This window comes from Pygocentrus nattereri, chromosome 26 (assembly GCF_015220715.1).
Source record: "Pygocentrus nattereri isolate fPygNat1 chromosome 26, fPygNat1.pri, whole genome shotgun sequence".
Classification (NCBI taxonomy): Eukaryota; Metazoa; Chordata; class Actinopteri; order Characiformes; family Serrasalmidae; genus Pygocentrus; species Pygocentrus nattereri.
In genome coordinates, this window is record NC_051236.1 from 11,712,136 (window position 1) to 11,739,097 (window position 26,962).

Below are 26,962 nucleotides of genomic sequence, written 5' to 3' on the forward strand. Positions count from 1 at the left end.
ATTGTGTTGTAATTAGGGGCTTTTACATGTATGGGTTCTTTTTGTTGTGTATGCAGTTTGGTTCAGAGTCATTCAGTTTAATATTTAACATAAGTGCTTTGTAAGGTAAAAACGCAGGTGCTACACTCAGCCCTAATACTGCATGAATCACACTGACTTTCCCTCACCTTTCTCTTTCTCAGCCCTGAGCAGAGGTTTTCTGAGCACATTAAGGACGAGAGGAACATGGATTTCCAAAAGAAATTTATCCTGAAGAGGGATGATGCAAGCATGGACAAAGATGATAATCAGGTGAGCATTTAGTGATATATAGATAGACAGATAGACAGATAGATATAGATATATGTGTGTGTGTCTCAGCCTCTATCATCATCTAATTTGATGTCTTTTCTCTGGTCCTACCTGTACATCTCTTAGATCCGGGTTCCGCTCCAGGATGGCCGTCGCAGTAAGTCCATTGAGGAGAGAGAAGAGGAGTATCAGCGGGTCCGAGATAGAATCTTTGCTCGGGAAGTAAGTGCTTGCCACTGGAGCATGAGAAAACAAGGCAGTGCCACCCAATTCCATTCAACTGATGAATGCATGATAATGTGCAGCAGTGAAAAGATCTTCATTGCCATTGAACTCCTATAGAACATTAGAATTTTTATGATTTTAATGTACACTGTATTACTCATCTTGTTAAGTGCTTTGATGGAGCTCAGAAACCTGCTCCCAGATCATTAGTCTACTGTATTAGGATTTCGTTTGAGATTCTTAGAGACCCTTAAAGAGGAAGTTTCTATCAATCTCAATTTTATAGTTTTCTCTTTCATGTTATAAATAAATTCTGGTTTGTCATGATATTTGCATTGATTAAAGTGTAATTGAAACAGTTTGATTTTTACTCTGCAAATCGCTAAATTAGTGAAGGGGCTGCCTTTTTGTAAAGATATATTTGTAAACAAGTGTTTGGGGATTCAGCTCAGCTGTGGAGCTATTCGTAATGTGTAGGTGTTTTTTTCTTCACAGTCTTCTCAAAATGGATACATCAACGACAACAGGTAAGATACACTTACACTGGTGAGCAGTGCTGGTTTGAGTCAGTGTGTTTTTATTTGGCACATTTCTAAAGCTAATAATATACCTGCAATGTAAACAACTGCACCTCTAGATGTAGTACTGACAGTAGGGTTTTCTTTATGGATTTATTTCTAACAGTCTGTTTTGCTTCTCACATTGACTGCACCTCTCACCAGCATTGCCCACTGACAGTAAATTGCTGGTGTGTCACTGGCATAATGTGTGCCCACCTCATGATCCTACAAGATGTATGTGGGTACATCTCTCAGTGTCAAGTGTAGTGCACAATCCATAATCTGAATCTTTTTTTTTTTTCTTTTTAGCACTAAAACTGTCAAATGTTTGTCAGACTCAGCACCTTTTATGCTAGATGATTGAAGTCCCAGGGAAAATATTGTAAAATATCAAAAATATTTGCATCTGCTAAAATTGAGTGTTAAGTTACTCATTCAGCATAGTTTGAATGAAAAAATAAGCAATAAAAAAATGCTGATAATACCTATCTAAGAACCTTTTCTTGGTGTGGTTCTAATATTTTAACCTACATGTACATGCTTGATTTACATCCCTCAGTCCAGCCTCCTGCCTGCTTTCCTGCTTGTGCTGTGCATGCAGGGAGAAATGAATAAATTTGGTACTACATATGCAGGTGGTGTTGTAGACACCGCTGTGTCATGCTCACTAAATATCATCCACCTTTTATGTGTGGATGCATCAAAGAAGGCATTTCTGCTCATCCCTGAACAGAAGGTTGAATAAAGGAATGACTACATGAATGAACAGACAGAGGAGGTGGCTTGCTAGCTTGGTTAGCCTTTGTTTGGTCATTATCTTTCGCTCATTACATTTCTCTGACTCAGAGAGTGAGGCAGTGAGCAACACTTAGTTTTGATAAAGCTGTAAGAAGTGGGCCAAGTTACATCAGCATTGTGATTTGTGAAGGTGAAGCTTACATAATAGTTGGGCTGCCCAAAAGTGGAGCATTGAATGCATCGGTCATTTGCTGGACATATAAAAAGTAGATCCTATGAATAACTTTCCTATGTGGGGTGTTTGCCCACAAACCACAGATTAACATAATTGGGGGAATAAAGACTCAATTGTAGGTTCCCTGGGGCTTTAAATGCATTTATTTATTTGTTCACTCTGTTAAAGGGGAGTTCCCCTGAATTAAAATATATATATATATATTTATGACTAAACCATTAAGCTGTAAATAGTCAATCAGAATTGTTTGATGTGTGTTCTAGAGAACCTTACCGACCCAGAATTGTTTACTGATGTCTAAAGAATTTGTCTTTTAAAGCTCCCTTACAAACTTAATGAAATGATATGAGATAAAAGACGCAAAAGACATTGTTTTACAATAGGTTTGAAAACTGTTTGGCCTTCAACATTTATGTTCTTGAATTCATTTAGGGTAGAGAGATACATGTAGGGTGTTGAGGCAAAATAATCAAAGAAAACTTTTTCAGGTTTTCTGCTCTTTTAACATCAACATTGCATATAAAAACTCAGACATTTGTAGGTTTACTAGTGGTTTCACATAATAAATGGCTCATTTGTGTTACAGACATTGTGACCAATGCTTCCCATCACCACCACTGAAATAAATAAATAAAGTTTGTTTAGAATGGAGCATTTTTGTGTAACCACTCTAAATGACTGTTTACTTCTCGGCCGCCGAATATTACTTACATTTAGAAAAATTAGTGGAACTCCCCTTTTAAGCCAAGTACCAAGTATGTACTGTATACACCAGCTGTGCATTTCAATCCTAAATGCCCTGTAGAGCAGTTGGGAAGGTTGATTCTAAAGGTTAAGCACTTTTGCAGAGATAGGATGAGGAGAAGGTGAAGGAGTGCTGAGAGAGATGAACACTTAGCTTGGGAGTGGAAATTTTTTGCTTAATTTGTATTCTTTTTTTTTTTTTTTCCCTGCTCAAAGCCTGCATTTCGTGACCAGATCGAACAAATCCAGACTCAACTCTAAGCCTAGATTTGCTCGGTCGTGGTGTGAGGAAGCAGGCCTTGGTGTTGGCCCGTGGACTCCTTTTCTGTCTTCTTCCCCTTTTAGATTTGCACAAACACACTCCCTCCACCTCACATGTACAGTAACTTTCAGCCTTTTTTTTCTTCCCAATGTGACCCCACAGACTGTCCACTGAAGGCTACTCCTCTTCTTCCCATAAGAGGAGGCAGATTTTTAGGTACTGAGTGTGCTGTGTATCACGATGCGCATCTCCGTGGTGACCGTGTGTTGCTTGGCGTCGGCTCGGTGCACTGTGGGGATTGCTAGAGGGCCCGTGCATGGCTGCTATGTGGATTTGAACCAAATCTCTTTGAGGGGGTGGGGGGGGGACTTCTTCAGTCATAACCATTCTTGCACCCTGATATGCACCTGCACTTTGGTGGGTGGGTGTGCGTGTGTGTATGTGAGACCAGGCTAAGCCTGGTTGCTATGGTTGCAGTGGGGAATGTTCTGGAATTGTCATTTGCTGTACGGTGATGCAACAGTCTTCTGCTACCTGACGCATGTTTGGGGTTATTGCAGTCTGTGGGGTGTCTTCTTGTCATTCTCATAGAATTCTGTTTTTTATTTGTTTGTAAAATGTTATAAAATCTTAGATTATTGACCTGCCTGTAGTTACCACCTCAGTTCACTGTTGAGAGAGAGAGAGAGAGAGGGAGAGAGTGCATGGCAGACAAGGGCAAAAATTCTGTCTCTCTCCTTCACTCTTGTACTCACTCTCACTTTCGCTCTCTCCCTTTCTTTCTTTCTTTCTTGTTCTCTCTCTCTCTCTCTCTCTCTCACTCTTGTTCTCTCTCCTGCCTGCTTGCTCTCTGTCTCCCCACTCACTTTTACTCTTGCTCACTCTTGCTCTCTCCCTCTCATTCCGTGTCTCATTTGCTCTTGCTTTCTTTTTCAGTCGCTCTTGCTATCTCCCCCTTGTTCTTACTCCCGCCTGCACTCTCTCTATCAAGTTTTTTTTTTTTTGCGCTTCTCCCCTTAGCTTGCCCCCCCCCCCCCCCCCCCCCCCCCCCCCCCCCCTCCTCTCTCTCTCTCTCTCTCTCTCTCTCTCTCTCTCTCTCTCTCTCTCTCTCTGTGTGTCTGCAGTAAGTGCATCTCAGAATTGGTCTGTCCAGGCAGTAGGCTTAAAATAGCATGTCCATTAATTATGGACACAAATATTCACTCCACTACACCACCTTTAAAAAAATAAATAAATAAAAAAAAATAACATGCACTCACACAAATGATTTTGACTACGAACACTTCCAATACAACAGTCTAATCACCTTTTAAAACATGTATTATCTTTTTTGCCACAGCCATTTTTCAATGTACACTTGTAACAGCTTACATCATCAGTAAATTAATGCTGATTTTCGGGTTTGTGAGCTCTGCTGGGAGCATGTACAGTTTCACGGTAGAAATGGATAAAATAAATATGATCTGTGGTGGTAACGTTAATTCATTACACACAGATTTGACATTTACTTCTGTTCCAAGTCACGGCAGTAGTTTCCAGTACGGTGATGGTATCCTGTTAAAGTATTAACTTTCAGTTGGACCCAGCAAAGAATGCACTGATATGGGAATTGTGGGCCAATTTTGTGCATATCTGCAAATACTTATGCCAGTAAATAAACATTTCTAAAATGTAGAGACAGGGACTGCATCCACCATTATTAACGTTATGGAGAAATATAACGTTCATTTCTGTAAGGTTACAATGCAGTAGTTTCTAATGTTGCCAGTTGTTCAGGAACAGATAAACTAAATGAACCATGGTGAATGAGGGAGAGCATTTAGCATCTTCCAACAGTCACACATGGGTACATTTTCATTTGTGTGGTTTTGTTGGGTCATTGTGTTCTGACCTTTCAAACTTATTTCCACCGCCACTACTTACCATATAGTGGTGTTAGGAAGTCACCAGTCACCTGTCATCAGTACTTCACTCTCTTGGCTAAGAATCCTGATAACAACACTAGGCATCTCAGCAGTGAGTCAGTCCCAGTACTTCTGGGCTGATTACTGTTATTACTTGTTTCCACATGTCATTCATTGAGCTGTCAGTGTAGATTGTTGGCTTTTGTTATGGTCAGTTTCAGCATTAGAATAGACACAAGCAAGGTTTTGTGAAGTATTTTCAGGTAAGTGTGATTCTTATATGTTTGCAGGTTGCTTTTAGAAAGCTTAGAATGTGTTCTCCATGTAAGAACTGAAAACAGATTTTAATAAGTGTCTTCATTCAATGAATAAATAAATCCAATAAATCACTGTTATTGGCCTGTGTTGTTCGTACAGGATACTGGAAAATGAAACCATCTGGAAGCTAGAAAGCTTGATGAAAAATGATCATTGAAAAATGATGAGCAGCACTTTACTGAAGGGCACTATTAGTGAGACTACATGACACCTGCATAAGCTTTTAATGAAAACTGACATAACCTTGAAATGAGCCTTTATTATGTTGCTGGATTACGCTTTTATATGTGGCGATAGGCTTACAGGACTGAACAAAAGTCAAAAACATTTTTTCATATATTTAATTGCCAGTCAGAACAGCCATTAAAGGCATGATGTAGTATTCTTATAATTTGAATCTTTTTTTTTTTTTTAAACTCCAGTCTTCTATGAAATATGTCCTTTAGCTGTTTTAGCCTCACATGAGAAATTGGGCAAGGCAGCTAAGGTGTTTTTGGTTAGTTGTTTGTGTGAAGGTTAGTGTTTCTTTGACAGGAAAGAATGTCAGCATCTCGCTTATGAACAGCTTTTTGTTATAAGGACACAGCTATAACTGGTTGATTTTAAGATTTAAGATTCCAACTAAGGAAAATGATAGTTGGGTGCAGACAAGCTAAATACTCATAGCTAAATAGATTTGTTATTGTACTCATTGAAGACATCCATATACTTTTCTGTTAAATCTATAGTACTACTGTAGTAGTCTCAGTCACCTAAGCACATTTATCTAAACCAAACACATTGATGTATGTAAACTGTAATTCTTATTATTATAATGTTAGTTGTGTTTATTCTAATAATACTGTTTTTCTAATAAACACTTACTGCAAGTATTCTCACCTTTGTACAATACTGTATTTTTTTTTTCCCCTGATGCTGAAAATGAATAACATTTATTTAATGTTTTGCCTGGAAATTAAACAAAAGCCTCTGACTTTTGCACAGTATGTATGTGTGTATGTATGCATGTCAGTTGTGCTGAGAGGCTTATGTAGGTGTTGTTTAGCCTTATAAATGCTAACCTTCAGTCAAGTGCTACTGAATAATGCAGTAATTCAGTTACCTGGATACTGGTGGCTTTCACACTGAAACCTGTGTTTAAGCATGGTAATATTGACCTTTTTTGCAAATAATACAAACCCATTTCCAGCAAAGTTGGCACAGTATGTAAAATGCAAATAAAAAAGAAAGCAGTGATTTATGAATCTATGTTTTACCTGATCAAATTCATTGTTTAGTAGATACATTCATTCTGAAATTGATGCCTGCAGTATAACTAAGAACCTTAAGATGTTTTGAACTTTTCACAACAGGTGATGCACTCATGCTTGAATACAAAAGGAGCATTCAGGAAACCTGAATCCTTATTAGCAAGGATCGATTGATGCTCACCACTAGCATTAAAAAAGCCAAGTTTAAAAATAACGTTTCTCAGCCAGGGATTGCAGAAGTTTTAGGCATTTCATAATCTGTGTTGCTTATCATCATCAAAAGATTCAGGGAATCTGGAAAAATCTTTTGTGCATAAAGAACAAGGATGAAAACTGCTACTGTGAATATCCCTTAGTGATATGCTACTATGACAGATATCATCACTAGGGCTCAGGAATACTTTGGCTGTTGTCCGTAAACAGCATCCATCCCTGCATCCACAAAATGTTGTGTTCTGTGGGGCAAAGGAGAAAACAAAGACCATCTAAGCTGTTACCAGTGTGAAGTTATGGTATGGGGGTGCTATTGGTGAGTAACGTCCACATCTGTGAAAGCACTGGTACCCCTAAACACATTTTGAGCAACACATGCTGCCTTTTAGTGCCAGCTTTTTTAGGGACGTCCATGGTTATTTCAACAAGACAACAACCAGACACATTCTGCTTGTGTTAAAACAGCATGGCTGCATGGTCAGACGGTGCGGGTGCTAGACTGGCCTGCCTGCAGTCCAGAACTGTCTCGAATTTGAAAACCTGTATTTTTTTTAACTCAGAATATCACAAAAAGGCCCTTTGTTATTGCAAAGCTAAAGACTTGTATAACAGAAGAGTGACAAAAAATTAAAACTGATCAGTGGTAAACCTGCTCCTGTCTCAATTTCTTTGGAACATATTGCAGACTTCAAATTTAAAATGAACATTTCTTTACAAAAGAAGGTTCATACAATAAAACATGTTTTGTATCCTTTTCAGAAAATGTACTATTCACTGCATTCTGTTTTTATTTACGTTTCACATACTGTGCCAAATTTGGAATTCCGTTTGCAGCATCATAGTCAGAAGTGTTGGATGTGAAAGAACACTAAGTGAAATATTGGATTATGAAAATGAGATGATAAAAATGAGATTGTGATTGGTTTTCTTGGCAGCTGATCCTGTCCAGAGGGACAGCGTAGCACACAGAAAATGAGTGTGTATGCTAATAGTTAAACAACATGGTAGTGTTTTTGTGTTTGAGAGTATGTCTGTTTGCATTGTGCTGTTTCTGTTTTTCATGTTCAAAGGGCATGAGCTGATGTGTTAATAGACAAGTCCAAGTCTAGTGTCCCCGTTTGTGTTTTCTGTTTGAGTGTGATTGGTTGTTTATTTTGTGTTGTCTGTGGCTTGTTGTAATGCAGGGCATTTTCCAAGTGTTTCGTGTGATCGGGGCCTTGTCTTGTTTTCAGAGTTTTCTTTGATATGACTTCTTGTATTTTGTTTATTTATTTTTATTGTTACTCATTAAACTTTTTGTAACATATTTATTTGTTTATTTATTTTTGCAGTGGTGTGTGTATGTCTGTGTGAAGATGTGAATTGTTTGTATTTTTGTGTTTCTTCTGTTTTCTTTCCAAAGTTGATAACGGAATTTGTGATCTGAGTGCGTTTTTCTAGAGATGAAGAATATGTTTTAAATTTCTCGTCTGTATTTTACAAATAAGGTCCGTTCCCCTCTTTCTGTCCTCTCCCTCTCTTTTCTTTTCCCTCCTTCCCTCTCATCCCATCCCACGTCCTGCTGTCCTGCAGGGGCAATAAAGAGAGTTCGAGCAGGGCGTCCAGCAGTCGGCAGAGCAGCACAGACAGTGACATGAAGAGCCTGGAGCCCCGGCCGTGGAGCAGCACAGACTCTGACAGTTCAAACCGCACACTGCGGCCGCCCGTCACCAAGGCCAGCAGCTTCAGCGGCATCTCCATCCTCACACGTGGTGACAGTCTGGGTAGCAAGGGTTCGCAGGGCAGTGCCAGGGGCTCACGCACAGGTACGCATGAACACACACACTTTGATAGTAGTTTACAGTCATAAATAATGCGTGGGCGGGAGTAGTTTTATACAGAGAGGTGGGATAATGTAGTTTTATCATAGGATGTCTGTAATATTTTTGACCGAATTGCATAAGATAAATTCCAATTTTGTCCAATTTGTAAATTCCAAATAAGAGTTTCACTACTAGTTTATGCATTGCCTTCATGACAAAATGCAATACATTTTCATACCCACAATATTTTACTGCTTACAAATTTACAAAATACGTTCAACATTTAATAAAAAAATTGTTTTCCTCAACCATCTATCTCGCCGTTTTCAAGTAAATTAATGTTGTCACTAGCGTTACAGCAAACAGACAGCATTATCACATGAAGTCTGTTTTTCTGCCTTAATGCTGTTCATATCAGGGAGGACAGTATGTTTGTGCTTACTTTGGGTTACAGAGAATACAAGTAAATGCTTCTTTGAGTGCATCTATACTTAAGAAAAACAGATGAAAACATGTTTTCCACCGGATATGAGGGGATATTTACAGACAGGGCAATTAGCACAGGATTAGCATAACCTGGGATTATTTCTATTTAACTGAAAATAAAAGACGCCATAATCTTTACTGACATTGGAGCACATAGTTTGGACATTATAGGTTTGTATTTACTGACAGGATCTGTGATTTTTAATCACTTAAGTCACTGTGTCTCCTACGTAAAACATTCAGCATGACTTGGGCTAATAAGCAAACTGTAACTTTTTTTAATAGATTTGAATCTCCTCTTTCTTGATCTGTAGGTCTTCCTCTTGTCACCACAGAGGCATGCCCCCAGCAGGGGCGCAGTCTTTTGCCCTGTCCTTCTAATTGCCCCTCCAGTGTCCCTCCACCACAAAACCAGGCGCCCCCACCACCTCCCCAAACCGCCCTTCTGCCCACCCCTACACACAGTCACACTCATACCCACCCACAGCACCCCATCAGCAGCCATAACCACAACCACATGCTACCACAGGTGAGTGGATTGTCATTTTATTTATTTATTTATTTTTAAAAATAAAAACGACTAGGTTTTAATCACAGTCAAGGAGACATCTAGTATTTCATTTTATCAACATTACTAGCTGTGGTTCACATCTCCAGATATATTTCTGACAGAATATAGTATAGAGTAACAGGGCTATAGCCTATTTTCAGTATGGTAACAAATAAATTGTTTCATTCTGCTCTCGGCTTTCTCAGCTACACCTTATAACTTTCCTTCTGTATCTCTTTCCCTCTGCTAATATCCATTCTTTTATTCCTGCTTCTTCTTCTTTTTCTCTTTCTCTCCCTCTCTCCCTCCTTATCTCACCCCTCTCTAGCCGGTGGCGTCCCTGCAGCCCTCTCCACAGCCTGTCTCATACTCCAGTCCCTCCTGCCCTCAGGTCATCCTGCCTGTTTCTCCTTCTCAGCAGTATAACATGGTACTAATATCCTTTCCTGCTGTTCATCATGTCTCCTCTCTGCTCCTCTCTGTGTCTTCATCTTCTTCCCTAGATCGTAAGATCTTCTTAGCTGTATGACAGGTTCTCTAACAGTGCAACAATTTGCCTGCAGTCTTCCAGTCTTTGTCTCTCTCTTACTTACTCTCTACTCTCTCTCTCTACTTGCTCTCGCTTGCTCGCTCTGTATGTCCTTGTTATTAATAATTTTTAGGCTAATGTAGTCATATGAAAAGTTGTGCGAACACTTCTGCGATTTTAATGCACAATTACAGTTTATTTACTGAATTAACAAATTAAGAGAAAACTTAAAACATGGTCTGTGCAAAAGTAATGGCACATTGTATGTTCTTTTTTTTTTATATATATATATATATATATATATATATATATATATATATATATATATATATATATATATATTTTTTTTTTTTTTTTTTCCTCAATGTGTTAAACTCAGATAAATGCATAGCAAACTGTAAGAAAATCTATTTCCTTGTAGATATTTGGACCTATTTTCCACTTAGACAAAACATGCAGTTTAACCAGGGCTATGCAACTATATGTATTTTACATACACTACGTGGACAAAAGTATTAGGACACCTACACATTACACCTACAGGAGCTTTTATGGCATCCCATTCTAAATCCATAGGTATGAATATGGAATTGGTCCCCCCTTTTCAGCTGTAACAGCTTCCACTCTTCTGGGAAGCTTTCTACAAGAATTTGGAGTGTGTCTGTGGGAATTTTTGCCCTTTGATCCAGAAGAGCATTTGTAAGGCCAGGCACTGATGTTGAACAAGAGGGCCTGGCTTGCAGTCTCTGTTCCTGTTCATCCCAAAGGTGTTTGGTGGGGTTCGGGTTAGGGCTTTGTGTGTTCCAGTCAAGTTCTTCCACACGAAACCCGCCCAGCCATGTCTTTATGGACTTTGCTTTGTGTACAGGGACTCAGTCATGCTGGAACACAAAAGGGTTTTCTCCAAACTGTCCTGACAAAGTTGGAAGTGTGCAATTGTCCAAGATGTCTTGGTTTGCTGAAGCATTAAGACTTCCCTTTACTGAAACTAAGGGGTCTAAGACCAAGCCCTGAAAAACAACCCCATGGCATTATCTCTCCTCCACCAAGCTTTACACCTGGCACAATGCAGTCAGGCAGCTAACGTTCTTCTAGCATTTGCCAAACCCAGTGTCATCTATCAGACTGCCAGATAGAGAAGCATGATTCATCACTCTACAAAACAAGGTTCCACTGCTTCAGGGTCCAGTGGCGGCGTGCTTTATATACCCTTTCCCCTGACGCTTGGCATTGTGCATTTTGATCCTAGGCTTGTGTGTAGCTGCTCGGCCATGGAAACCAATTTCATGAAGCTCCTAATGTGCAGTTTTTTGCCAATGTTGCTTCCAGAGGCAATTAGGAACACTTTAGTGTGTGCTTCAACAGAGGATAGGCACTGTGCGCTTCAGCACTTAGCAGTCCTAATCTGTGAGGTCTATGGCTTCGTGGCAAAGCTGTTGTTGCACCTAGATGCTTCCATTTCACAGTAATAGTACTTACAGTTGACCGGGCTAGATCTAGCAGGACAGAAGTTTCTGACATGTGGCAGAGGTGGCAAATCTATGGCAGTGCTATGTTTAAAGTCACTATTACAACACATTCTACTGCCAGTGTTTGTCTGTCAAGACAGCAAGGCTATGTGCTTAATTTGATCCACCTGTTAGCAATGGGTATGGCTGAAACACACAAACCCAATAATTAGGAGGGATGTCCCCATGCTTTTGTCCAAATAGTGTATCTTCACTGTTATTCTAAAATGTGGGAAAAAAGAAAATTATGAAACACCTAAACAAGGTGTGTCCACACCGTTGATTGTTACTGTAGATGACAAACAGGATGGAAATGTAGCTTTGTGGCTTTTAATGATTCTGAATCCAACTGAGCAACATTAGTAGCACATCTAATATTAAAAATTGTGATGCTCCCTCTGTGTGTCTGTTTATCCATGTAACTTCATAATGTGATAATCTGAACATCTTTTGAAAAAAGTACAACTTGGAGCATTTACAATCCCTTTTCATACCTTTCTGTCTGTCTCAGGCTGATGAGTTGACTTCAGGCTTTGGGCAGATGTCTTTGAGCCGTCAGGGCTCCAGTGAGGCTCCAGAGCCGACCAGCCTCTACCAGCCTCCTCCTGCTGTCCTGTCGCAGCATCCCCCACCACAGCCAAGCTACATTATGCCCCCTCCACCCTCCGGTTACCAGCCGCCCACGCCTCACCCACATCCCCCTCCACCTCCTCCGCCCCCTACCCAGCCTGTGCTGCAAACAGCGCCTCCTGCACAGGGATACATGCAGCCCCCTCCACCACCTCAGCAGGTATGACTCACAGCTCAATACGTAACAACCTCCTCTCTACTTTAACATATATTGTTTGGTTCACCCATTTGTTTCACACCAGCGCAGATGTTTAGTCTTACCCCAGTGAATTGTTAATTAAATTTAAATTTACACAGTTTTCCTTTTTCCCCAAATGTATTTAATCAGCCAAAATGTGCCTTATGTTCAAAGTTTACTTCTTTGGTTTTGCACTGCAGTTATGACTGTAATGTAGTCATGAATTTCATGAATTTTGATTGATGACCAAGTAATTTTGATTGATGACCACATTTGGGGAAAGGAAAAAACTGTTTATTTGCTTTTTAACTTAACCTTCAGTGAAGTCCCAGTCCACACAGCCTGTATATGGAAGCTAAGCTGCAAAAACAACGCTTTTTTTCCCCACTGGTTCTGTGAGGTTATGAAAAACAACATATTTACATATGCAGCCAGCCATATGCAGAACTCATTTACTAATATTAAATACACATTAACAAAAACAGCCTGTTTAATTCTAAGAGCTAAAGAGAGATTGGAAAAATTATCATGTAAAAATTAATCATAACGGAACACAGAAAAATGGAATAACAAAATATAGAATAACTGTGTGCCCTGGTATTACTTTTAAAATCTTACAGCAGAAACATTTTGATAATAATATTTATTGTATATTGAACAAAGAAATGAACAAAGATGAAAAGCTATGCAAGTTTCACATTTGAGTAGCCCAGCTAATTTGCATACCAAATAGATGTTGTAAACTGTAAACTGATACTTTCACTTTCAGAGCTGGAATCCAGGGTTTTCTTGGTTGTAAATATAAAGGAAATTGTACTCTATCTGTCCTTCAGATAGTATGATTCCTAGATTGTACATATAAAGCAAATCATACTCTACAAAGGATAGATAATTGGAAAGATTTTAGATTTTAGCAGTGTTAGTTTCTGTGGAAGGAAATTCATTGTTTTTCTGACTTTTGGCTCAGCCAAGTGTCACCCAAAATGTCTCACGCTTTGTTAACAGTGAAGGAGAGAAACTGGGAACATGGAGTCTTAGAATTGTTTGGCAAGATAATGAAGTGCATGTGAGAATAATCAACTGTGTGATTCCTGTGAGAAAGCGTTGATGCTGTGTGTATGTGAGCAAAATCACAATCCAATTGTAGAGGTGTTGTCACCTCTGAGGCGTGACTGATTTAAAAAAAAAAAAAAACTTGAAACAGGAGGATTTCTGCAAAATACTGTGTGTAGAAACAAGCGCATATGTATGTATGTATGTATGTATGTTCCTCTCTCTGCACTGGAAACAGGCTGTGCTCCCTAAAGCAGCAGCGGTGCTTGCAGTATAAGTCTTGATGAGCTCTCTGTAGTATCCTGAGTATTAGAGCTGCTCTAATGTCTTTGGCACTGAGGGAGTATCCTGTTCAAACCACACCAAAATGCCATAATCATAACCTTTAGTGAGATGTCTAAAGTAAGAATTCTTTGTGTGTTTCACTCTTGTGAAACAGAACAGCAGTGTGTGAAGAGCGTGGGTGGTTTGAGATATTAACGTGCAACATAGGCATGTTTCAGCAAGTCTCTCTCTCTCTCTCTCTCTCTCTCTCTCTCTCTCTCTCTCTCTCTCTCTCTCTCTCTCTCTCTCTCTCTCTCTCTCTCTCTCTCTCTCTCTCTGTGTATGTGTATGTGTGTATCCCGCTTTGTATCTGTCTCAGATCCAGGTGCAGTATTACTCAGCTGGTGGGCAGTATCCAAGTTCAGGGCAGCAATACAGGTCCATATCCCACCAGGTGTCGTACCCCGCTCAGCGCTCTCAGCCCCTCCCCCCACCAGCGCAGCCCTCTGGTCAGTTCTTCACATTACGTTACTCTTTTAGATGTTGCTTTCTTCATAATGCATAAAATATACTACATAAGCACACCACAAACTGAATACAGAGTTAATAACTCATAGGAAGAGGCTGATTTTCTCACTGACTGACTGACTGACTGACTGACAACTTTGTTGAAATGCATGTGCGTAAGTTTAGCTAACCCTCAGTAGGTTGCAGTAATGCACCCTAAGTTAGACTTCCAGTTGCTGTTCATCCAATAGAAGAAGACTCGAGACGTGTCTTCTCATGGTATCGTTAGGTAAGCTAAGGGTGTTTCATGTGGGTGTGTGTTCTTGCTTGAAATATTATACTATGGGTTGCTGTGAGCCAACAGAAAATTTAATGCGAGCTGAGAGGGCTCTAGTGGCTCTGGGTCTGCCCTTTTTAAACCATTTGAGCATATTAAATTGGCCTTAGCTGAGAGCAAGGTGAGGGAAATGGGGGGGGGGGGCAACTTAAATGCAGAGTAGTAGAGTTTTATCACTAGGAATGGGCATTTGTTCTGATTTTCAAAGTATTTGAATATCAAGTAGAAAACAATGTAACCTTTTACCTAAAATGGTGCACTAACAATTTATTTAACAAAGCAATGCCGAGGTAAGTGGGAACTTCCAATGAGTTAATACTGCATTCCTGTTTAAGTGGTCAGTTAAGTATCCAATTTTCCCATTCAGCAGCCAGCTAATGCTGTCTTAATTTCACCTTCTCACACTGGATTTAGCTTATGAGATGGAGAGATGCCTTCAAATGATATGAGATTGGCTGTTTAAGATTGATAGTCATTTATTTGAGGTTTAGAAATTAAAGTAGATGTGAAGCAATTTACATCCTGGAAGTAATAAGTGATCCAGTTACAGATTGAGAAAAGTAGTCATTTATAATGGAATATTTTTGGAGTAATGTCCCCAGGGGATGGTCAGGGATAGGTTAGCTTCTTATTTTATCTAATTAAGATTTTCCTAACTAAAATTGCAACTGCAATTTAAATTGTGAATTTTTTTTGTTTATTTATTTTTTTTAACACTTTTTTGGCCAAAAAGACCAGATTATCCACTGGAGAAGCGTCTTTTTTCCAAAGTATGAGGTACACATTTTTCGTCCGATACCATAATACATACTGAATTACCTACTTAATTAAGTAGTTGTTAAATCATTCAAATCTAGCTGATACTAAATGATATAAATGAGCTAGTACTGCTATATTAGTTACCTTGTTTTGAGTAGTGCTGCAGTGGAGAAGAGCAGATTGTGCTCCTTGTCAGAAAAACGCTTCTGTACAGCTGTAAGTAAAGTGCATTTCAGTTTTGCACACAGATCTATATCTTTCTGTCAGTCTCTGTAGCAAAGTGACAGCACAACTGAGGCCAACACATCTGCCTGCTTGTAAAGTTTTACATCGGAAGTATTTTGTTTGGCTGGTTGAGCTGTATATGAAATCGTACATTTGAATGGTCCACCGTTTATGGGCTATTTATAAACTTAAACGTAAAAAATGCACAGTCCATAAACCATTCCAAATAAAGCTGTTTCAAAATAACATACACACTGAGCGGAAACACTGAGAGCAGTGCTGTTTATGGGTAGGACTGTGTGACTACTTTTATTGTGCCTATTTTACAAACAAAAAAGACATATTAGTGTTCATACCTCACTATTCTGTTCAAACAGAATAAAGTCGTACAAATGAACCTTGCTAGCAAATGTCTGCATCAGTTTGGCTGGCCTGCGTGTCTCCACCCATATTGGAAAGTGGCTGTGATTGTGTGTTTAAATTGGGCTTAAATCACAGTGTAGGACTGGCAGGAATATGGCAAGGCAGAATGTTTAAAGTGACCTTTGTGTTTGACCGCAGAGTCAGTAATGCTTCTCTATGTGAGCAGAGCCTCCTTCAGTGCCAGCTTGAGTCGTTTGTTCAGTAGCACGGAAGTGGACACTCCGCTTACATCACACAGGATTAGCTGGTATCGGAATGTTGATATCATTGAAATTTTACATGTACATGAGCACAGTATCAGCACAATACTCAATACCAGCACTGGTATTGATGTGTCTGTATTATGACCCTTTTCAGGCTTGATGCTTGACTGCTGATTGCTGACCACTGCCAGGTAGTTGTTCTTGTGTTGTCACAACACATGGAGGTTTGGTTGCTTCTGAATAGCTTATCCACAAGCTCTGTGTTATTCAGTTAAATTTTTCCACTTAAAACTTAAGGCAACAGTTTTGATAATGTAGGCTACGATTGTAGAAAACTGCAGCTTTGCAGTTGAAAATTGCACTCTGGCAAATTGCAATTTCAATTAAATTAATATTTCAGTCTTACTAGCTTTGAAAGGCTAATTTTCGGCCATATGTTTGTGAGCTGGTTAACTCCCCTGTGGGCTATGTTTGGATTTGGCTACCCCAAGCGCTTAAATTGGCTTGACTGTAAAAATGCACATGATGCTACAGGCTTTATAATAGTAAAACTGAACCTACAAGTGTGGGATGTGGGGTTTGAGGAGTATCATGTACTGACAACTATGTCCCCCTCACTTACCCCCTCAAATATCTGCTACCCCCCCTGGTGTTATTTACCAGAAGTTGTAGGGGAGAGAATGTGCAGCCTGTCAGTCTGACAAAACTAGGCTTACCTAGTCTTGTTGGAAAAGAACATCCAGTGGTCATTCATTGTATTTATAAGATTTATTTTTGCTCGTCATGAAACTTAGTTTGCTCAGTCACCTCCTTTTTTATTTGTTAAACCAGTATGTCTGAGTATTCTGTACCCTCAATACTGTAATGTATGCCTCTGCAGTAAGATGCTAACAGTAATGATCAAATTTATTTCCCAATATTGGCGATACGCATATGAGGCATTTTCATTGGAATTCAGCTCGCAATCATCAGATTAATCCTCTTGAAGAAGGGGCCCAAAGCCCAAAGAAAATGTTGCACATTTCCACTGGAGAAGTCTCCAAATTCAAAAACATGCTTTTTGTTTTCTTCAGGGTCAAAAATTGATTTTACTAATTTAAGTTTGTTTAGTAATCATGGAACTTGATTGATAGGAAAAAATATATTGTAATAAGATGCCTGTTTATGTTGCTTAGCCTTTCTTTAGTCTGACCAGGAATTTTCTTTAGTCTTTATTTTTCTTTTCTTTCATGTCCACTCAGATGCTGTGGCCAGTGGTATGCTGAGGTGTTCAATTAAACCTGTGCCTCCCACTTTTTATTTGTCTAATCAGCTCCTCTCCAGCCCATGATGGCTAGTCAGCAGCCAGCATACCAGGGCATGATGGGAGTTCAGCAGCCGCAAAGTGCCAGTATAATGAACACTCAGCGTGCAGGCATGAGCGGACAGATGCAAGGCATGATGGTCCAGTACACACCCATGCCCTCCTATCAGGTAGTGTGCTTATTTACACATGTTTATACTGTAATACACTGCAATGTGCCTGTGTCTGTAATTGTTTAATGATATGTGTTTGTGTAATGCTCCTGCGCTGACCTCAGGTGGCTGTAGCTAATGAAAGCCAACCTGTGGTGCAGCAGCAGTACCAGCAGCCTGTCATGGTGCCAGTCAGCCAGTCTGTACAGGGTGCTATGCCAACCGCTGCGCCCATGCCAGTCTACTACAGTGTCCTGACTCCTGCACAACAGAACAGCACAAGGTAACAAAAACTACAATACACAGCACCTAATAATTGACATGTATAATTAGGCAGTGACGTGTTTATATGAGGATGTGCAAAGTAACCAGAATGTTTAACTAAAATTACAGAGTGTTTTTGTGTGTTTGTGTTTTAGTCCATCTGTGGGCTACCTGCAGCCTCCCAGCTCAGATCAGTACCAGATGACCCAGTCTCCTTCCCCCTGCAACCCTCAGCAGATACAACAGCAGTATTCAGGTAGCAGAACCAAGCCTGTTGATCATGCCATGATCATGAAATCTTAGCTGATGACTAATTGCCATATAAGTAATCACAACCTGACGTGTATCCTGATGCGCATGTTCCACACAATAGCACTTTACATTATCACTATCAGTTCATATTAGTAATGTACATGCTCACAAGTTGATAATTTAAAGAAACTTGTAGTTGTAATCATTTCTTTTTTTTGTGTGTAACACAAATAGCTCATTTAAAACAGTCTTCTAATGAGTAGTTGTTTCAAACAGTTGGAGAGACTTTTCCAAAACATCAGCAACGTTCCATTTACACAGACTTCAAACACATGCAGTCTCCAACACTGACCATGGTGGGATGTTGAGAATTAGTTGAATGCATGGATACCTGAGTACTCATTAACCATCATAGGTGCCCGTATTTAAATACTTTTGGTATTTGTGATGCTGCATCACAGAAAGTTGGGAGAAGTGAAAATTTTATATTCGATCAGAGCTGTGAAGCATGACATCTTTACTCATATTTAAGAGTAGATAAAGGATAATTCCACTTATTTTTCAAAATTTTTGTAAACAACGTCATCAGAGTGGTTGGATGTGGAGTGGTTCATTGTAGAGTGTCTTACTGATCCAGAGGTCGAGGAATCTACAACACAAATATTACCATTTTCTTTACTATCCAAGACCACTAGTGATTCTACATGTTTCTTCTGAGTTTATATATGTAATGTTGATGATGGTAAAATTGTGGTGCATTTTCTTTGGGGACTATTTTACCTCACAACATCCTGTTTATACCTCTTCACCATGAATTGATTTTTGAAAATATATGCCATTTCTTGTAATACCTTTCTGTGAGGGAGTTTTAGAGGCAGACGTCTGGTTCCTATTACTACCACTCTGCACAATTCTGACTTGGTAAGTTTCTCTAAAGCACAGCATTTCACATTAAAAAGCTCAGAATGATTTTGTTTACATTTAATTGTTTAATAATGCAGAAATATTGAAGTGGAATTCTCCTTTATGTAAATATAGTGTGTTATACTTGTTTTATATTGTGTTGTGCAACTTTTTAATAGCTCACAAGAACCTTAGCATAAGCATGTTGCTAAAGCCCATTTTTTTCTTCCCAACTAAATCTGTTCATAAAATTAGTTCACATACCTGTTGAGAGCATGTATTTTGTTACTTAACAAAAAAAAGCTAATTGTTCCAGTAGAGTGAGCTGTCGAGGTGTTTGATTTACTCCCAAGAATGAATGCAGATAACATCAGCTGAGTAATGAATGTAGATAATAAAATGAAATGTTGTTCTGTCATTTCAACACAGCTTATCTTGTGTAGCAGGCACGCTATTTTTGGCTCATATTGTTTACCTTTTAGTTGTTTGCTGTTCATGTGGATTCTGTACACATCTACGCTTTTTCTCTAGGGACTGCCTGGAGTCCCTGTTTATGTGTTGTATTTTCTCCTCCAAAATTTTTTATTTTATTTTATTATTTTCTCTTCACAATACTTGCTCTCTGACACTGTCTGTGAAACTCTGATTTTATGATTAGTAAGCCATCTGTAGTTTTTTTTTTTTTTTTTTTTTTTTCCCTTGTTGAAATGTGAGTGAAATATCTGACGCTTTGACAATCATCATGATGGAGCCTAGAAACGAGCAACACGACAGTCCACTTAAGACAAAAACTTTGAACTCATTTTCTGAGCAGAATAAAATCAGTCTCTATTGACTCTTGGCGCCTGAGATCGCTGTATAAATCGTTTGTACAACCTCTTGCTGTGAACTTTTGTACAACATCTGCTGACCTTTTAAAGTGAATGAAGTAATAGTGGTCATTGCTGTGATCTCTGCCACAAATAACTACTTTTACCTTTCACCCCTTTAGTCTGATGAAACTGATACCTGTGTGACTTTTTTTCAATTGTGTCTTTGTACACTATCTGTCATATTTTAGGCAGTCAAATAAAAATTGTATAAAGCAGCGTCTGCACAGTAGCACAGCTTGCTTCACCTGTTTTTAATATCCAGACAGTTTCTGGTGAATACAGCGGTGTTCTGTCTACAGTAAATACGATCAATGTGACTGAATTGGGGCACGTAGCAATAAACTTTTGGACCAGATTTTCTCTGAACTGGTGCTTGAGTTCAGTGAAATATCACTGTTTGTTTGTGTGTATTTGTGTGTGTGTGTGTTCAGGCGTGCCACCCCCTGGTCCAGGTGTCATGGTGATGCAGCTGAGTGTTCCAAATGGGCCACAGTCGACCCAGAATCCTCCCATGGTGCAGTGGAATCCCTGCAAGTATTACAGCGTGGAGCAGAGACCCAGCAAGTCTGACCCACAGGTATTACAAACAAAAAAACTCATGTGTACACACATAACTTTCTGGCCATAGAGATTGCCAGGCTTAGCAGGCTTAGTATGCAATCATTTGAACATCTCCAATCAAATTAAATGCTTTGTTTGTTTTTGTAAACATTTTACATTTTTGTCAATTTTAGTGCCCAGTTGGTTTGCTAAGTTTAACATATTAGGGGGGAAAAAAATAAAATATGAAATGTGCCATAATCCTTAGACCACTTTGTACACCCCCCCCAACAAAAAAGCATTTATACTTAAACAGTAATTGTGCATTAAAATGTGCAGACCACTGTTTTCTATATAGAATGTGTTAATTTATCACTAAGAAAATCAACAAAGCATGTAATTTGGTGCCCAAACCTTTGCATATGACTTTATATGTAGGTTTGCCAAGGATAATTAACAATTTAGAAATCCTCCAGTACAGAGTCTGGAGGGCTGCACTCAGTTGTTTTGAACTTATTCACAGCTTGAGTTCTAGCACATGTAAATAAAAGTACTACTAATATGGTTGTTTTGTGAAAACAATGGGGCACAGATGTAATTCTTGTTTGTATTAGTGAGCAGGATTTGGGGGGTTACTTAAACGTGTCCCGGTAACGGTTTGAGGTTGTCTTTTAAAAAAATTAAGTGTGTAACCTAATCCAAAGGATAAATATACTAAAGTAACATATTATTTATTTTTATTATTCATTACTTACCAATGCTTGAATAAATGGCTTTAAAAGGACAAGTAATTCACAAGTAAATACAAGCTCTTATTTTTAGTGAAAAGGCCAAATCTAAGTACTATATGAAGACAAAAAGATGAAACATTAGTACAGTGTACTATGTGCAAGTTACCAATCTGTTGGCCACCTATGCCTAAAGCTCTCCACAAGGGGGAGCTGTTAGCTTTCAGAGAGCCTTTGTATGCTCTATTCAAATTGAAGAAACTAGCATGATCTCTCTAAGCTGCATGTTAGCTTGCCCAGAGTACCAAACATACCCAGCATAAGAATGCGATTTTGTTTGATAACCTTAGCTGAAAGTTAAAAGGCTGACAGGCACCTTCAGTAAAGCTAGGTTTTGCGTACGGTTTACTGTAAATATGTAATGTTGGATCATTTTCCTCAATAAACAAATGACCAAGTATAATATTTCTGTGTCATTTGTTTAACTGGGTTCTTTTTATCTACTTTTAGGACTTGTGTGAAAATCTGATGATGTTTTAGGTCATATTTATGCAGAAATATTGAAAATTCTAAAGGGTTCACAAACTTTCAAGCACCACTCTATGTACATCTTTATTTTTTATAATCTGTGTTATTTCTTCCTAAATTGTGTTCAAATACGCGGCATTTAAAGTTATTGTCATGTTTCCTCTCTCTGTAGGTCAGCACTCAGTTGAGTAGTCCTATGGCGTCTCCTACTCAGTCTCCCACTCCTTCTCCCTCCAGCAGTGGGAACAGTGTGTGTCCTGGGCTTGGCCCACTGCCACTCATTTCTCAGTTCCCTCGGCCTGGCGGACCAGCACAAGGTACCTGCAGTGGCGTACATGCACCTTTTTCATTGTCAACAGGGAGGAGAGGGACAGAATCTAAGACAGGGTAACATAGAACAACATCGACATTTTGATTCACCATGCAGATTTTTTTTTTTTTTTAAACCATTGAAATATTTTATTGCTGAGGTATTTGTAAAAAGGTATTTCCAAAACTACATTTTTGAGGTTCCTCCACACCAAACTAGCTCATCACTAGCTCATCCGTGTCTTTATGGACCTGCTTTGTGCACTGGTGCACAGTCATGTTGGAACAGGAAGGGGTCATGCTCAAACTGTTCCCACAAAGTTGGGAACATGAAATTGTCTAAAATCTCCTGGCCTGCTGAAGCATTAAGAGTTCCTTTCACTGGAACTAAGGGGCCAAGCCCAACTCCTGAAAAACAACCCCACACCATAATCCCCCCCACCAAACTTTACACATGGCACAATGCAGTCAGACAAGTACTGTTTTCCTGGCAACTGCCAAACCCAGACTCGGCCATCGCATTGCCAGACAGACAAGCGTGATTCATCACTCCAGAGAACACGTCTCCACTGCTTTACAGTCCAGTGGTGGCGCTTTACACCACTGCATTCAGTGCTTTGCATTGCGCTTGGTAAGGCTTGGATGCAGCTGCTCGACCATGGAAACCCATTCCATGAAGCTCTCTACGCTGTTCTTGAGCTAATCTCAAGGCCACATGAAGTTTAAAAGTCTGTAGCGATTGACTCTGCAGAAAGTTGGAGACCTCTGCACACTATGCGCTTCAGCATCCGCTGACCCGCTGTCATTTTACGCAGCCTACCACTTTGTGGCCGAGTTGCTGTCGTTCCCAATCGCTTCCACTTTGTTATAATACCATTGACAGTTGACTGTAATATTTAGTAACGAGGAAATTTCATGACTGCACTTGTTGCACAGGTGGCATCCTATCATGGTACCACGCTGGAATTCTTTCACAGATGTTTGTATTTACATACATCATTATATAGTCAGAGCAACAAGCACAGCCTATTTAATTCTACTGGATAAAGAGAGGTTGAAAAAGGCAAGTGCAGGATATGGGTCATTGTCTCTTCACACACAAACGTGCATGTATCCAGTTCGTGCACAACATTAAGTCAGCGCTGACTCATGACACAAGTTGCGCATGTCACTGTCATCCTTCCTGCCAGCAGATCACAGATTATGTTGCGATGTGCCAACAGTTCACAGTGTCCTGATTAGATTTTACTTTACAGATACAAACGCTCACACTTAAGCATACTCTCTGGTTTCCTGTCTGCCCTACTGAAGAAATGTGACCTGATCTTGGCTTTGGTCTGTTTCCAGGAGCTCTAAACACTTTGCTGTATGTGTTACAGGAGATGGCCGGTATTCCTTACTGGGGCAGCCGCTGCAGTACAGTCTGTGTCCTCCACCCCTCATGCACAACCACAGCCAGTCATCCTATAGCTCCCACCAGGTGAGGGGTGTGTGATTGTACGTACATGTTCTTCACCCGCGACCATATCAATCAATCAGTCAACCTTTATTTTAACTCTGAGTACCATGAGGGTGACCCTCATTTACGATGCATCAGAGTATTATACAAAAAAAACAAGAGATTGAAGACTAAATGTAAGTGCATCACAGAAAATAAATAAGACCATTGTGCCCTGGTGGGTTAATCAACAGAATGATTTTCACACTTCTTCTCCTCATTTTGTCATCGCAGTCTGTCTTTCTTCTGTGCACTCAAGCTCTTTGGTTGCTGACTTTGTTCTGTGTGTATGGATGTATGTCCTAAGAGTCCCGGAGTGATAAAACATGGAGCCCGAGGGAAGAAACAGACGCTCAAATCTGCTTCTACAGATCTAGGAACTACTGACGTGGGTAAGACGCACATAGATCGCACCTTAGAGGTACATCGGCCACTGTTTTGAGGTATTTATTTAAAACAGTAATCCACTGGAAAAATTATCACTTTACATAAATTTACTTCTCAGTTACAATTTAAAACCCACACAAATATGTACTACCTGAAAAATACAAGGGAAAGACCCAGTAGTCCTTTCAGTACTTCCAGTAGAAACAGAAACTGAAAATAAAATCTTTACGAATAAATTGTAAAGCTTACGGAGCTGTCTTGAAAATAGTCTAACATGTTGAGGTGAAGTTTAGGCTCTCTCTTTCTTCTGCACAGTGAATTTTATCCCTCAGTTTCATTAGTTAGATGCTTGGACAGATTCATAATTCACAATCAATTGCACATTTAGCTATTGCAGGTAGCACAAGCGCATGCTTGCATTACATACAAGGACAGGCATGGATAATGTATATAAAGGAAATTAATATATAATTAATATTGTTCTTATAGAGACACAGGTGAAAAAAAGTAATGTAATTCTTATCAAGTCAGTAACTGTGTAATGTGATTACAGATTTCATTTGTAATTTTTATTGTATGCCCCTTTATATTCAGTGTCCTGTAGCTTAACTAAGAAGCTTTAGCACAGCTGGAAAATGTGAGCCTAGATAGCTAGTTATCATAGCCTTTCATTTTAATTGAAAGTAGTGAAAAGCAGCATGTTTTTGCGTTTTGTATCATAATTTTTTAAGACTTGATGATCATTTAAGGGGAATTCCAGCAATTCTTCAAAAATCCTGCATAATTTAATCATTGAGATGTAAATAAAGTCATTCAGTGTGGTCTGATGTGAAATGGTGCACCGTATTGCATTGCAGTGGTGGTGAAAATAACCAGGGGTCTACACAGTAAATATTTCATTTTATTTATTATCCAAAACAACCAGTGGACCGGAATATGTCTCCTGAGTATTTTATGCAGTGTTGATGATGGCAAAATTGTAGTTAATGTGAGGTATTTGAGTACTACATTGCTTTACGATGTCCAGCATATTCCCCATACTTAAAATTGTGTTTTGGGCCTAATGTTTGTTACAGAACTGCTGTAGAACAATGCTATTCACAGCCTAACTACAAACATTTCGGGTCACAGCTTTCTGTGAAGTGGCTTTCAGAGGCGTTAAATGCTTCAAATGTCTGGTTCCTATCATGACCAAAGTGAACAATTTCTGATACTGTAAGTACCTCCTAAAGTGGTGCATTTCATGTCAAACCACTCTGAAAAATCAGTGGAATTCCTCTTTAATGATTTGTGTTTTTAAACACCAGCAACATGAGCTCATAAAAATACTGTATTCAGCCATTGTCTAAAAATGCCTGGCAGATATTTGAAACGGACCGTTACAAACATTTAGAATTCAAATACTATGTCAAATAATGATCAATCCCTTTGCCCACAAGGATGAGCAAAGTTCAGGTTATAAAGGTATCCTGCAGCAGATTTGGAGTGATAGTTATTGTGATGTTGCTGTCTGTCTCAGGTGCTGAGCTTCAGTACAGGTTGTTGATATAAATTTTATTATGTGAATGTTTAAGACTAAGTGATATTTTGTCTCTTCAGTGGTGAGCCGTGTACTGGAGGTGACAGACCTGCCCGAGGGTATCTCTCGTCCTGAGGCCGAGAAGCTCTTCAACCAGCTCTCCCTCTGCGGTGCCAAAATCCAGTGGCTGAAGGACCCCCAAGGGCCCCGAGGAACCACAACAGCCCCAGGGCCCGGAGGAGGAGGGGGCAAGAGCGATGCACACGACCCAGCTCACCTCTACACAGTGGTGGCAGTGTTCCCCAACACCATGGCCGCCCAGAGCGCTTCCTTCAAGCTTAACAACAGCGGAGGCAGCCTGTTCAAACTGCGCGCTGCCAAAAAGAACTATGACCTGCGTGTGTTGGAGAGAGCCAGCTCCCAGTGAAGAGAGAGAGAGAGGGAGGGAGGGAGGAGGAGTGGAGTAGGGGATTCTGGTGGTCATTGAGAGGAAGCTGAATATGCTTAAATTGAAAAGATCATTCTGGCATTCTCAGTCTTTTTTTCTTTTTCTTTTACTTCCCTTCCCCCGAAGTTCTCTTTTCTTTTCCTTTTCTTTTTTTTTTTCTTTTCATTACCTGAAGAGCACATAAGACACGTATGCATGTGGAACTCTGTTGCTGTATATGTAATTACATATGTACACATACATAGACACATACACATTGGCAACAGATCAGCGTCCGCACCCAGAGATGCACTGGACAGAGGAACTTGGATTAGCCCCCTCCACTCTCATCCACCTTCCTTTTTCTATCCCTCTTTCATTCTGTCCCTCCATTCTCCCTCAGTCCTTATATGCAGTCTGTGTCTCTCTCTCTCTCTCTCTCTCTCTCTCTCTCTCTCTCTCTCTCTCTCTCTCTCTCTCTCTCTCTCTCTCTCTCTTTCTCTTTCTCTCTTTCTCTTTCTACGTCTTCACTCTCTTCTCGCTTTGCTGCTCTTCCGCTGCTCCCCCTCTTGCTGATTCTTTACCTCTTCAGTTTCTCTCACATGTTCGTTCTCAGACTCTGACTTTCTTTCACTATCAGCTGTTTCTCGCTTGCTTTCTGTTTGCCTTAATGCTGTTGGTGACTTCTATATTGCGCTGTTTTCTTTTCACTCTCTCTCTCTCTCTCTCTCTCGGATGAAATAATGTTCTTTTTTCGGTTCGATATATTTATATAAGTGATGTAAGGATTATAAGAAATATATATTCAGTGATTTTTTTTTTTTTTTTTTCTTTCCCCCCAGTGGATAAGTTAAAGCTCCTTTACTACCCATCCCCGTTCCTCACTTCTCCCCGTCTCCCTTGCCCTCACCCCGCACTCCCTCGTTCCTTACCCACCCTCCTTTATTGTGTTTTGCGTTTTTCGTTGACAGCTGTGCAGGAAGTTATCTGAGGTGTTTAAAAAGTGCACAATGATTGCAAATGTCTACTGTAAATTCCACTTAATCTGTTCTTATTTTGTTTGTTTTTAAAAATATAAAAGATGAC

General features: G+C 39.6%; 1 protein-coding gene across 12 annotated transcripts in view; it reads left to right on the plus strand.

Annotated features, from left to right (window-relative positions):
* The window catches only part of LOC108431811 (R3H domain-containing protein 2), a 70,849-nt gene extending 43,887 nt beyond the window's left edge, over positions 1-26,962 (plus strand). For 7 of the 12 annotated variants that reach the window (XM_037535050.1, XM_017705187.2, XM_017705186.2 and 4 more), the window contains 17 exons: positions 183-291; positions 418-513; positions 994-1,043; positions 3,218-3,271; positions 8,313-8,545; positions 9,343-9,557; positions 9,907-10,008; positions 12,127-12,405; positions 14,120-14,249; positions 17,507-17,667; positions 17,775-17,932; positions 18,069-18,169; positions 20,372-20,517; positions 21,909-22,053; positions 23,425-23,525; positions 23,851-23,935; positions 25,530-25,876. In XM_037535050.1, coding sequence (XP_037390947.1) covers positions 183-291; positions 418-513; positions 994-1,043; positions 3,218-3,271; positions 8,313-8,545; positions 9,343-9,557; positions 9,907-10,008; positions 12,127-12,405; positions 14,120-14,249; positions 17,507-17,667; positions 17,775-17,932; positions 18,069-18,169; positions 20,372-20,517; positions 21,909-22,053; positions 23,425-23,525; positions 23,851-23,935; positions 25,530-25,876 — 2,512 coding nt within the window. Of the gene's footprint in view, positions 1-182; positions 292-417; positions 514-993; positions 1,044-3,217; positions 3,272-8,312; positions 8,546-9,342; positions 9,558-9,906; positions 10,009-12,126; positions 12,406-14,119; positions 14,250-17,506; positions 17,668-17,774; positions 17,933-18,068; positions 18,170-20,371; positions 20,518-21,908; positions 22,054-23,424; positions 23,526-23,850; positions 23,936-25,529 lie in introns of all 12 variants that reach the window. The other 5 variants (XM_017705185.2, XM_017705191.2, XM_017705194.2 and 2 more) reach the window with 5 other exon arrangements.